Genomic DNA, 12,909 nt, shown 5'->3' with positions numbered 1-12,909 from the left:
TGTCTTGTTGCACTCTGTTACACCATAGTCCACTAGATGTCAGCAGTGTCTTCAACAACACGGTGCGCTGCTTTCACAGCATCATATGTATCGGGACACGTGTTTCTTCAAGAACTATGTTGGCTACCTGTGTTATAAGGCGTCATAATGTAACTACAACCCCTGAAGGTTAGGATAAATAACTTCGGCAAAGCGGCAGCATTTGTCAACCAGATTGGGTTAAAGTTATCAATTTCCCTCAAAGTAGCCTGGGGCAGTGGCTGGGATATTGTAGAAACAGTAGGTAGGCTATGCCAAGGCTATAGTAGCATATATAGTTTTTTGTTTCTTTAAAACAGCATAAAGATACACCAAAACAAAAGAGAATAATAGCGTGTTGAGCGGACAGTCGTCCTTGCAGACAAGCTCATCTATTTTCAATTGGGAATAATACGATTCTTAGGCTATATTTGTTTTCAAGAAATCAAAATCAAAATTAAACACTTTTATATTTTTTACTGTCTGTTCCATCTCAACAGAGAGTGGGAGAGCGAGAGGGAGTGAGAAAGATGTGCCTCTGCGCCAACTTTGTATTCAACACAAGTATTGTCATTAAAGTCTCCGTTCTGACCCATTCCGTCACTAAACTGCTGACTCCAGCGTTGTAAACTTGAATGCCCGCGGAGTGACAGTGACAGACTTTGTCATTTCATTCAGCATCATTTAACAGCATCCCTCTCCTCATCCTCGTCCGCTGGCTGAGGCGCGCTCCTCCTCTCGAACCCACCGTAGCGCACTGCTGGCATTGGCAGCGGCAGGGAGTCCACGGACCCGGGAGGGTAGGCATTGAATGACAGTACGCGGTGTGGTGTGCAGTGGACGCGGAGGGCTTACCCGGTCTGCCCTATATGGTTGTGGAATTAGCTCCATGCTAATATCGGCAGGAGAGGCAAAGCATCGTGTTTCTGTCTAGCCTACTGCCTCTCCAGTCAGTGGTGTCTTTCAGAGTCTAAACAGGCTCCTTCACAGCCATGGCTGAGGGCGGAGAAGGGGAAGATGATATACAGTTCTTGCGAACTGTAAGTAGCTACATTATTTGCCTACTTTTTATACATAACAAAAGCGTTTTTTCTCTCTTCCTTGGATCGAGTGTGGATATGGCTTTATATGGCTACAACTGATGCTGGATAGATAGAGTCTGTCCTTCGCTTGAATACCTGAACTAATGCTAAATCTGGATATTACAACTTTCAAAATTATTCTAATGCTCTGTCTTAAAATATATGTTTTTGTGTGCAGTTTTATTTTTGGGGTGTTTTATATAATTCATGAGGTTCTGCCCTTGTTGGGAAATGGTCCTATAGGTGTATGGTGCACGCTATGGGCTGCAGCGCAGTGAGCTAGCGGCATTTTGGCTCACCGAGCACCTGTCGCCACACTGGAATTTAAATGAAAGTCCCAGCTGCACGTGACAGGGGCACATTTATGAGCCTACATAACCACAACCAAATGTTTAAAAAAAAATGCAGGATAAAAGTTGTGATTTTTACATGAACGTTCTAATATGGTTCGTTTAGAGTATGGTTGAGTTGTCACATCTGTTGGCCAATTATTTATAGATTAAACTTGAAGAACATAAGGTTTCTTGTTTTTTTTTCTCTGGTTTTCTATCTGCGTGTGGGTTGTAGTCATTTTCTGATAGGCTGTTGTTGATTTAATCTTCAAGCGAAAAGCTGAAGCTATTTTTACCTTTGCGCTTTGCTTTGACACAGGGTGAGGTGTTTTAATAAGTTCTGTTCACACGTTAGAGAACCCTAGGCAAGGCTCAGCTATTTTAGTGGTCACCGCAGATTGGTTTCTTACCATAGGCTACAATAGGGTAGATGTTGGGGTACAAGGCAGTTATGGTTTGTAAACTATATGCTGTACAGTATGTATGTTGGCCTGGTGTGAATAACCATCCATCATAGTTGGTTGATCATTGACATATCGGCTAGTCCGGACTAGCCTTTACCACCTTTTGTAATGACCTTCTTCATCTGAAGAACAGGAAAGATCGGACCAAAATGCAGCGTGGTACGTGTCCATGTTAAATTTATTATAACTGAACACAGAATACAAAATAACAAAAGTGAAACAATGAAAATCAAAACAGTCCTGAAAGGTGACACAACACAAAACAGGAAACAACTACCCACAAACACCAGGTGGGAAAAGGCTACCTAAGTATGGTTCTCAATCAGAGACAACGATAGACAGCTGCCTCTGATTGGGAACCATACCAGGCCAAACACATAGAAATACAAAACATAGAATGAAAAACATAGAATGCAAAACATAGAATGCCCACCCCAACTCACGCCCTGACCAAACCAAAATAGAGACATAAAAAAGGAACTGAGGTCAGGACGTGACAACTTTGGACACTGGAGATGTGTGTGTCACCTATAACCCAGCTGATTCAGTATGGTTCCTAAAGAATTACTCTGGTATTAGGGTAACACCTGTCCTAATGGCTACTGGTTGTAGACTATAGCTTGTGTACATTCAGATAATGACCTCTATTAATGCTTGGAGTTTGATCATGTGTGATATCTTAGACATGCTGTTGTTGATAAAAGTGTCATACGATGGAGAATAAAACATTACATTTGGTGGTTTGGTTGTCGCTATTAGGAGCAACTTGAATTTTGGATGTTGATCCAAATGATTAAGTGAGCATAATTGATTTGTCTAGAGTTGGGTACAGATCCCATATCATTGTCTAGAGTTGGTTTTAGATCCATAGCGTACAGTACGTTACCATAGAGAGAAAACCAGTGGTGGCTGTTTGACAGGTGACAGGTCGGTCACCAGTATTTAACAGGCCTGCGATATGCTGACCCCGATGGCTCTCAGATTCCCGACACTCACACCACTCAATGGCATCCTGATTACCTGATGACAACAGACATATTCCAGAGGGGTTTCCCCCAGCCCCAAGTACACATAACATTTTGTCAATAGTCTAATCAGGCTTTAGGCTGTCACAAAATACTATCAATAGTCAGTTCATACATAAACACGCACGTCAGTGTTAATTTAATTTGAAATGTATTATTAGATATGATTTATATGTCATTCATAATTGAGTTGTTAATTTGTCATTTTAGTTTATGTAACATTACAGATATTATATTATTCCAACAGCTAGTCTATGTCCATTCATATTTTGTATTTGTATCTTTAGATGTATTTATTCTTGAGGATATCTTCAAATATCTGAAATGCATTATCAACATCCACAACAAGCCCTGGTATTTAGAACGATCAACTGATCTTCCAAGATGTGTAGCCCAGCCCTAGGATATGATTAAATGATCAGCATGCCATCAGATCTGGGGATCGAGGCCGGAGTGTGTTATGCTGTTGAGGTGTAAAAGTGATACGCCTGGCAGAGCCCTGGGCCTGTCATATACCTAGGTCTCTCAGTCGGGAGGAATTAAGGAAAAGGATTTTGAGTGGAAGAGGGACGCGTTACTTCACCACGACAACCTCAATAGGAAGGATACCACCTACTGACAGTTTAGTCATTTACAACGCCTCATTCTTTCCAGTTCGAAGTGGGTGGGTATAATTTGTGGAACGTTCCAACAGGAATCTGTTCCAAAAACTTCGTAAATAACAAGGTTGTCAACAAACAACGCATACAAAGTTGTATAGCGGCAGAATAAGATACTAGGTAGGGAGTGGACTATTTCATTTAGTTTTTCACTCACCACGTTTATTACCGGAACATGTCTGTCCTCACTCTGGTAGCCTATGGACAAACATTAAGAATACGCTACGTGATGAGTTGATGCCTATTAGGCAGCTAGTTGAATTGATCATGCTACTTTGTATCCGTTGTTTTTTAACAACCTTGTACTTTACGAAATGTTTGGAACATATTCCTGTTAGAACGTTCCACTAATGATACCCACCCGTTCGAAGTTAGGTGCGACTTGAAGACTTTGTAGTTCTTTAAATTGTCCAGAACAGACCGACACAAGCTACGTTTTAATCTAACTGGCGACATATTTTCAAACTAATATTCTAAAATCCGCATGAAAACATTACGCGCATTTTCCCACAAGAGATGTGTTTCCATCAAATTAATTTGTTGCGGATAAAATACTTTGTGTGATGACGTAGTGCACATAAACAATGTTGTTCTTTAATTCCCATGTACTGAATACAAAAATACAAGTTAAATGTTTTTCCATTGCATCTTCAACTCTACTGATGACTTTCTCACCTCCCAAAAAATGTTGCGTTAAATAGCGAATGTGCCCCAACAGTTTGTAGATACAGTGTGGGTATAGCCTATATACATGATGAGATTATTATGGACAAACGACAGCCAAACAGCGATGATCATGTCATCCGAATAAGACCCTCAATATTTATTGGAAAGGAGCATCAAGATCATCACCGTGCACTTTCACCACCCTGTGAAGTTTATCATCATGTATTTCATCTGTAGCCTAATAAACTGCATGCTTTCCCGACGAGTCGTAATGTGATGGTCACAAAACATGTCATCGCGTGCCTCCCAAGTTTACTTGATGGTTATTAAATCAATATTTGCACATAAAAACGTTTCCACCGATAAATATCGCATAATTAATTTAACAACACAAAGTATTTTGTTTTTGTCGACATTTGGAAAGTCTACTAACAAATGTTCTTGTTCCATCAGGCCTGTCATTACACATTTTTATCCAACATGTAGCCTACTTTACTCCATAAAATAAGGGAATTTATGTTGCACATCAACTGATGTGTATTCACAAGAGGTGTAGCTTTTTGTAATAATGGGTAATGAGGTTGCAGTCCTGGCAAATGGAAAACAACATGTAAGAATCTGAAGCATTTCTGTGAAATTGGACTTGTTGTTCATCATCCCAGTTACAAAGTGTGATTGTGGAGTCAGAAGTTCAAATGCTTGGATGTACAGTAGTGCTGAGCGATTAACCGACATTTCGTTTTTTTTTTGGTTATTATGCAATTAATTGACCCACATTAAATTACTTGAAATGTATTTAGTGTTTTGTGAGCCCAATGCGCCGTTTCTCTAGAGGGAAGTAAAATCATTTATGAGAAAAGTCATGTCAAGAACAATGTGTTACGCTGGGCAGAAGGGAGTTGTAGTTTTCATTGAGCAATATTCAACCCAATTCAGTGCAAGAACGCGGTAATTAACAACAATGACCACAATCCATTGCGTCCATTTCCCCCCCTATGCAGTAGCAGTAGCAGTAGCAGCAGCAGCAGTAGCAGTAGCAGCAGCAGTAGCAGTAGCAGTAGCAGCAGCAGCAGTAGCAGCAGCAGTAGCAGCAGCAGCAGCAGCAGTAGCGGCAGTAGCAGTAGCAGCAGCAGCAGTAGCAGCAGCAGCAGCAGCAGCAGTAGCGGCAGTAGCAGTAGCAGCAGCAGCAGTAGCAGCAGCAGCAGCAGCAGTAGCGGCAGTAGCAGTAGCAGCAGCAGCAGCAGTAGCAGCAGTAGTAGCAGTAGTGTAACGGATGTGAAATGGCTAGCTAGTTAGCGGTGGTCCGCGCTAATAGCGTTTCAATCGGCTACGTCACTCGCTTTGAGACCTTCGTGGGTAACGACGCTTCGTGGGTGACGGTTGTTGATGTGTGCTGAGGGTCCCTGGTTCGCGCCCGGGTCAGGGCGAGGGGACGGTCTAAAGTTCTACTGTTACAGTAGCAGTAGCAGCAGCACAATGCTTATTTGGAGTTGATGTTGTTCTGGAAGCATTCTACATTTCATAGGACAACTCTTTATATTTAGCCTCTTAAAAACAGATGCTGCCAAAGCCCATGTATACACACTGTACACGCGCTCCCCTGCTTGCTGGCTCCCGCCCACACCACAACACACCATGGGTCAACATTGCATCAGCTGGGCAGATAGCACAAGACCAGTGGCATTTTAGCACCATTTTTTTATAGGGACGAACCAGTATTTAGATAATAAACAGCTTGCTACCGCAGAGTTTTATAGTGTATGAAGATATAGTCAGGACTGTGGAGAATAAGAAGAGGGTAGCTGTAGGAGCAACACTGTGGAGAATAAGAAGAGGGTAGCTGTAGGAGCAACACTGTGGAGAATAAGAAGAGGGTAGCTGTAGGAGCAACACTGTGGAGAATAAGAAGAGGGTAGCTGTAGGAGCAACACTGTGGAGAATAAGAAGAGGGTAGCTGTAGGAGCAACACTGTGGAGAATAAGAAGAGGGTAGCTGTAGGAGCAACACTGTGGAGAATAAGAAAAGGGTAGGTGTAGGAGCAACACTGTGGAGAATAAGAAGAGGGTAGGTGTAGGAGCAACACTGTGGAGAATAAGAAGAGGGTAGCTGTAGGAGCAACACTGTGGAGAATAAGAAGAGGGTAGCTGTAGGAGCAACACTGTGGAGAATACGAAGAGGGTAGCTGTAGGAGCAACACTGGAGAATAAGAAGAGGGTAGCTGTAGGAGCAACACTGTGGAGAATACGAAGAGGGTAGCTGTAGGAGCAACACTGTGGAGAATAAGAAGAGGGTAGCTGTAGGAGCAACACTGTGGAGAATACGAAGAGGGTAGCTGTAGGAGCAACACTGTGGAGAATAAGAAGAGGGTAGGTGTAGGAGCAACACTGTGGAGAATAAGAAGAGGGTAGCTGTAGGAGCAACACTGTGGAGAATAAGAAGAGGGTAGGTGTAGGAGCAACACTGTGGAGAATAAGAAGAGGGTAGCTGTAGGAGCAACACTGTGGAGAATAAGAAGAGGGTAGGTGTAGGAGCAACACTGTGGAGAATAAGAAGAGGGTAGCTGTAGGAGCAACACTGTGGAGAATACGAAGAGGGTAGCTGTAGGAGCAACACTGGAGAATAAGAAGAGGGTAGCTGTAGGAGCAACACTGGAGAATAAGAAGAGGGTAGCTGTAGGAGCAACACTGGAGAATAAGAAGAGGGTAGCTGTAGGAGCAACACTGTGGAGAATAAGAAGAGGGTAGCTGTAGGAGCAACACTGTGGAGAATAAGAAGAGGGTAGCTGTAGGAGCAACACTGTGGAGAATAAGAAGAGGGTAGCTGTAGGAGCAACACTGTGGAGAATCTGTGAGAAGCAGTTTGAATATTAATTATGTTTGTTTGATTACTGTATCTCAGTGATTCACTTTGTAGTTATTGTACGATGACTCATCTTTGTTTTAGGCTGTTTTGACCAAGATATATACAAAACAAATGTACAAATATCTGCTGTGTTTGACACAAAAATGAAACAGTTTTGTTAAATGTTTCCCAGTGTTTAAACAGTTTATTGGCACTGCTGCTGTTCAAATTCATTACAAATCTGACCACTTTGTCCACAAAAAAGATGATTGCATGTCTTTGGGTATCTCTGTCATGTTACAGGGCTGGTGTGAGAACACTAGGATACATTTGGGGTAGTAGAGGTGGTCGGCAGTGGTTTCTATGACAATTAAAATACCATTGTTAGACTCCCCGTCTCTCCAGAGCTCTTTCATCCTGTTGTCTCTGGAAATGAAATGAGAGGATTTAAACTGCTGGGCCAGAGCCACTTGAGATTGGTTTGCAGCCAGGTGGATTAAAGCCAGGTGGATTAAAGCCAGGTGGATTTCAGCCAGGTGGATTTCAGCCAAGGGTGTCTGACTGTCTGTGCCTCTGTGGTACCACAGACAGGTAATGATATGTGGGCCAGCTTCCTGAATCCAGATTAGTCCTACAAATGTATTAATAATCTGCCTTTATTAGAAAACTGAAATTGGTCCTTTAAAGTTTGGAATGAACCATTGTGTGTTTGGGGTCAGGTTTACCTGTGGTATTGCAGACATGACAGGGCTCAGAGTCATCACTGTCCTCCACTAGGGGCTCAGAGTCCTCACTGTTCTCCACTAGGGGCTCAGAGTCCTCACTGTCCTCCACTGGGGGCTCAGAGTCATCACTGTCCTCCACTAGGGGCTCAGAGTCATCACTGTCCTCCACTAGGGGCTCAGAGTCATCACTGTCCTCCACTAGGGGCTCAGAGTCCTCACTGTTCTCCACTAGGGGCTCAGAGTCATCACTGTCCTCCACTAGGGGCTCAGAGTCATCACTGTCCTCCACTAGGGGCTCAGAGTCCTCACTGTTCTCCACTAGGGGCTCAGAGTCATCACTGTCCTCCACTGGAGGCTCAGAGTCATCACTGTCCTCCACTGGAGGCTCAGAGTCATCACTGTCCTCCACTAGGGGCTCAGAGTCCTCACTGTCCTCCACTAGGGGCTCAGAGTCATCACTGTCCTACACTGGGGGCTCAGAGTCCTCACTGTCCTCCACTAGGGGCTCAGAGTCATCACTGTTCTCCACTAGGGGCTCAGAGTCATCACTGTCCTCCACTAGGGGCTCAGAGTCATCACTGTCCTCCACTAGGGGCTCAGAGTCATCACTGTTCTCCACTAGGGGCTCAGAGTCCTCACTGTCCTAGGGGTTTAGAGTCATCACTGTCCTCCACTAGGGGCTCAGAGTCCTCACTGTTCTCCACTAGGGGCTCAGAGTCCTCACTGTTCTCCACTAGGAGCTCAGAGTCATCACTGTCCTAGGGGCTCAGAGTCCCCACTGTTCTCCACTAGGGGCTCAGAGTCATCACTGTTCTCCACTAGGGGCTCAGAGTCATCACTGTTCTCCACTGGGGGCTCAGAGTCATCACTGTCCTAGGGGCTCAGAGTCATCACTGTTCTCCACTAGGGGCTCAGAGTCATCACTGTTCTCCACTAGGGGCTCAGAGTCCTCACCCTCACTGTTCTCCACTAGGGGCTCAGAGTCATCACTGTTCTCCACTAGGGGCTCAGAGTCCTCACTGTTCTCCACTAGGGGCTCAGAGTCCTCACTGTTCTCCACTAGGGGCTCAGAGTCATCACTGTCCTCCACTAGGGGCTCAGAGTCCTCACTGTTCTCCACTAGGGGCTCAGAGTCATCACTGTCCTCCACTAGGGGCTCAGAGTCCTCACTGTTCTCCACTAGGGGCTCAGAGTCATCACTGTCCTCCACTAGGAGCTCAGAGTCATCACTGTTCTCCACTAGGGGCTCAGAGTCATCACTGTCCTCCACTAGGGGCTCAGAGTCATCACTGTCCTCCACTAGGGGTTTAGAGTCCTCACTGTTCTCCACTAGGGGCTCAGAGTCCTCACTGTCCTCCACTAGGAGCTCAGAGTCATCACTGTTCTCCACTAGGGGCTCAGAGTCATCACTGTCCTCCACTAGGGGCTCAGAGTCATCACTGTCCTAGGGGCTCAGAGTCCTCACTGTTCTCCACTAGGGGCTCAGAGTCCTCACTGTCCTCCACGAGGGACTCAGAGTCATCACTGTCCTCCACTAGGGTCTCAGAGTCATCACTGTCCTCCACTAGGGGCTCAGAGTCTTCACTGTTCTCCACTAGGGGCTCAGAGTCATCACTGTCCTCCACTAGGGGCTCAGAGTCCTCGCTGTCCTCCACTAGGGGTTCAGAGTCATCACTGTTCTCCACTAGGGGCTCAGAGTCATCACTGTTCTCCACTAGGGGCTCAGAGTCATCACTGTCCTCCACTAGGGGCTCAGAGTCATCAGTGCTGAAGGACAGGGTGTCTGCTGCTCTGGTGCCTATATTACTAATATTTACTTACTTTACTTTGATTTTGGTCTGGGTGTATCCCTATACCGTTACTTAGGCAGGGTGGGATCTCTTGCTGAGCTCTGTTGCAACCTTCCTAAAATACTTTTGTTTGGTTACATTTGAATAGTTATTCTTTATTTTAGCCCTGGATGCTTCTCTGGAGCTCTACCCTAGGAAAGATCAAATCGAGCTCTACCCTAGGAAAGATAATCTAGAGCTCTACCCTGGGAAAGATAATCTAGAGCTCTACCCTAGGAAAGATAATCTAGACCTCTACCCTTTTTTTTATTTATTTTTATTTCACCTTTATTTAACCAGGTAGGCTAGTTGAGAACAAGTTCTCATTTGCAACTGCGACCTGGCCAAGATAAAGCATAGCAGTGTGAACAGACAACACAGAGTTACACATGGAGTAAACAATAAACAAGTCAATAACATGGTAGAAAAAAAGAGAATCTATATACAATGTGTGCAAAAGGCATGAGGTAGGCAATAAATCGAATAATTACAATTTAGCAGATTAACACTGGAGTGATAAATCATCAGATGATCATGTGCAAGAAGAGATACTGGTGTGCAAAAGAGCAGAAAAGTAAATAAATAAAAGCAGTATGGGGGGTGAGGTAGGTAAATTGGGTGGGTAGTTTACAGATGGACTATGTACCCTAGGAAAGATAATCTAGAGCTCTACCCTAGGAAAGATAATCTGGAGCTCTACCCTAGGAAAGATAATCTAGAGCTCTACCCTAGGAAAGATAATCTAGAGCTCTACCCTAGTAAAGATAATCTAGAGCTCTACCCTAGGAAAGATAATCTGGAGCTCTACCCTAGGAAAGATAATCTAGAGCTCTACCCTAGGAAAGATAATCTAGAGCTCTACCCTAGGAAAGATAATCTGGAGCTCTACCCTAGGAAAGATAATCTAGAGCTCTACCCTAGGAAAGATAATCTAGAGCTCTACCATAGGAAAGATAATCTAGAGCTCTACCCTAGGAAAGATAATCTAGAGCTCTACCCTAGGAAAGATCATCTAGAGCTCTAACCTGGGAAAGATAATCTAGAGCTCTAACCTGGGAAAGATAATCTAGAGCTCTAACCTGGGAAAGATAATCTAGAGCTCTACCCTAGGAAAGATAATCTAGAGCTCTACCCTAGGAAAGATAATCTAGAGCTCTACCCTAGGAAAGATAATCTAGAGCTCTACCCTAGGAAAGATAATCTAGAGCTCTACCCTAGGAAAGATAATCTAGAGCTCTACCCTAGGAAAAATAATCTAGAGCTCTACCCTAGGAAAGATAATCTAGAGCTCTACCCTAGGAAAGATAATCTAGAGCTCTACCCTGGGAAAGATAATCTAGAGCTCTACCCTGGGAAAGATAATCTAGAGCTCTACCCTAGGAAAGATAATCTAGAGCTCTACCCTAGGAAAGATAATCTAGAGCTCTACCCTAGGAAAGATAATCTAGAGCTCTACCCTGGGAAAGATAATCTAGAGCTCTACCCTAGGAAAGATAATCTAGAGCTCTACCCTGGGAAAGATAATCTAGAGCTCTACCCTAGGAAAGATAATCTAGAGCTCTACCCTAGGAAAGATAATCTAGAGCTCTACCCTGGGAAAGATAATCTAGAGCTCTACCCTAGGAAAGATAATAGTAACCTGTATGGTTGCTGCTGTATTACAAAGGGCATGGGTGAAGTAAATCGTTTTTAAACAGTGCCCGTCTTGAATCAGGCCATGGGAAGTCGTTCGGTCCATCACTCACTCAAGGACCCTGACGGCAGTTTATTTGCCAAAACCCTGTCATGTCCGTAGCTTTGAACCAATGTTGACAAGCTCATGAAGCTTCTATGAATTCTGAAAGATGTGGGCCAAGGCTGTTTGTCAACACTGCATTGACTGGGTAGAGAGAGAGCTTATTTAAAATGATCTGCTTTTTACCTATTAATACAGAGGTTACCCTGACCTATTAATACAGAGGTTACCCTGACCTATTAATACAGAGGTTACCCTGACCTATTAATACAGAGGTTACCCTGACCTATTAATACAGAGGTTACCCTGACCTATTAATACAGTCTAGAGGTTACCCTGACCTATTAATACAGAGGTTACCCTGACCTATTAATACAGTCTAGAGGTTACCCTGACCTTTTAATACAGAGGTTACCCTGACCTATTAATACAGTCTAGAGGTTACCCTGACCTATTAATACAGAGGTTACCCTGACGTATTATACAGTCTAGAGGTTACCCTGACGTATTACTACAGAGGTTACCCTGACCTATTAATACAGTCTAGAGGTTACCCTGGTTAGGTCACATGTTCTGTAAAAACTTAAATTACCTTTGTATTAGAACAAAATTTCATACCTGCTTGTACCAAGTTCTAAAGCATTATTCCTGCTTATACCAAGTTATAAAGCATTATACCTGCTTATAGCAAGTTATAAAGCATTATACCTGCTTATAGCAATCTATAAAGATTAGAACTGCAGGCAAAATTTTTACCGAAAGTTGTTGTTGCGATATGTTCTATTTGAGGCCCTGAGCTTTGCCTCTCTGTCTTGTGCTTTTCCTTCTCGATTAGCCCCAAGGAGATCCATCCGTGTGGGCATTGTGATTGAGAGCTTCATCTTACCACGTGGGAGTTGGTTTGCTTAGAGTAGATCTCATCTTGAATTAGCTACAGTATCACAGTAAGTACAACGGCGTGAGACGTGAGGTTACTCTCAAGATAAATAATTGCCTTCATTAATCAATGGAGAGGACTGAAATAGGATATGTACTGCTGAGATTTGGGTTTGTTTGGGCCTGGGGAGGATACCAGCTTCATTACCATTTAAAGGCTGCCTTGAACGTTTCATAGTATGCACAAAGGCTTATCATTTTTTAATGAGAAGTATTTTACTGTTACCTTTGACGTGGCCTGTATTATTTTAATTGTTTTAGTTGAACCGTTATTTGCTTGCATCAACTGAATACTGAAGAGGGAAATGTTAGGAATCATTGGATAAGCAATCAAGGCCAATTTTTGTGTCAGAAGTTAGACCCTCCACCTCAGAAGTTTAAGGAAATGTTTTTTGAAATGTTTATTGTTGAATAAATATTCTATCTAGCCAATAAGTTCTGAGCCAAGTCTGTTGCAATAGTCAAGAACATGGATAAGGTTGTCAGAGAACTCCTGCTGGTCTGTGTCTCGTCTCAGATCTTGACTGCAGAAGAACAACATTGTCTATTTCCATAGCTCACCCATCCGTGACATTGAGTTGCAGCCTGGAACAGATC

The 12,909-nt window shown here is 43.6% G+C and overlaps 1 protein-coding gene across 1 annotated transcript in view; it reads left to right on the top strand.

The window, feature by feature from the left end:
• Positions 1-683: 683 nt before the first annotated feature.
• LOC139582535 (ryanodine receptor 3-like) overlaps positions 684-12,909 on the top strand; it is a 272,990-nt gene continuing 260,764 nt past the window's right edge. Inside the window, exon 1 of the mRNA XM_071412622.1 lies at positions 684-1,058. Within this exon, the coding sequence (XP_071268723.1) occupies positions 1,011-1,058 (48 nt within the window). The 5' untranslated portion in view covers positions 684-1,010. The remainder of the gene's footprint in view (positions 1,059-12,909) is intronic.

The sequence above is a fragment of the Salvelinus alpinus genome, chromosome 8, assembly GCF_045679555.1.
Source record: "Salvelinus alpinus chromosome 8, SLU_Salpinus.1, whole genome shotgun sequence".
NCBI classification, from domain to species: Eukaryota; Metazoa; Chordata; class Actinopteri; order Salmoniformes; family Salmonidae; genus Salvelinus; species Salvelinus alpinus.
Note: the sequence above shows the minus strand (reverse complement) of the source record. Positions and strands in the feature narration are given on the sequence as shown.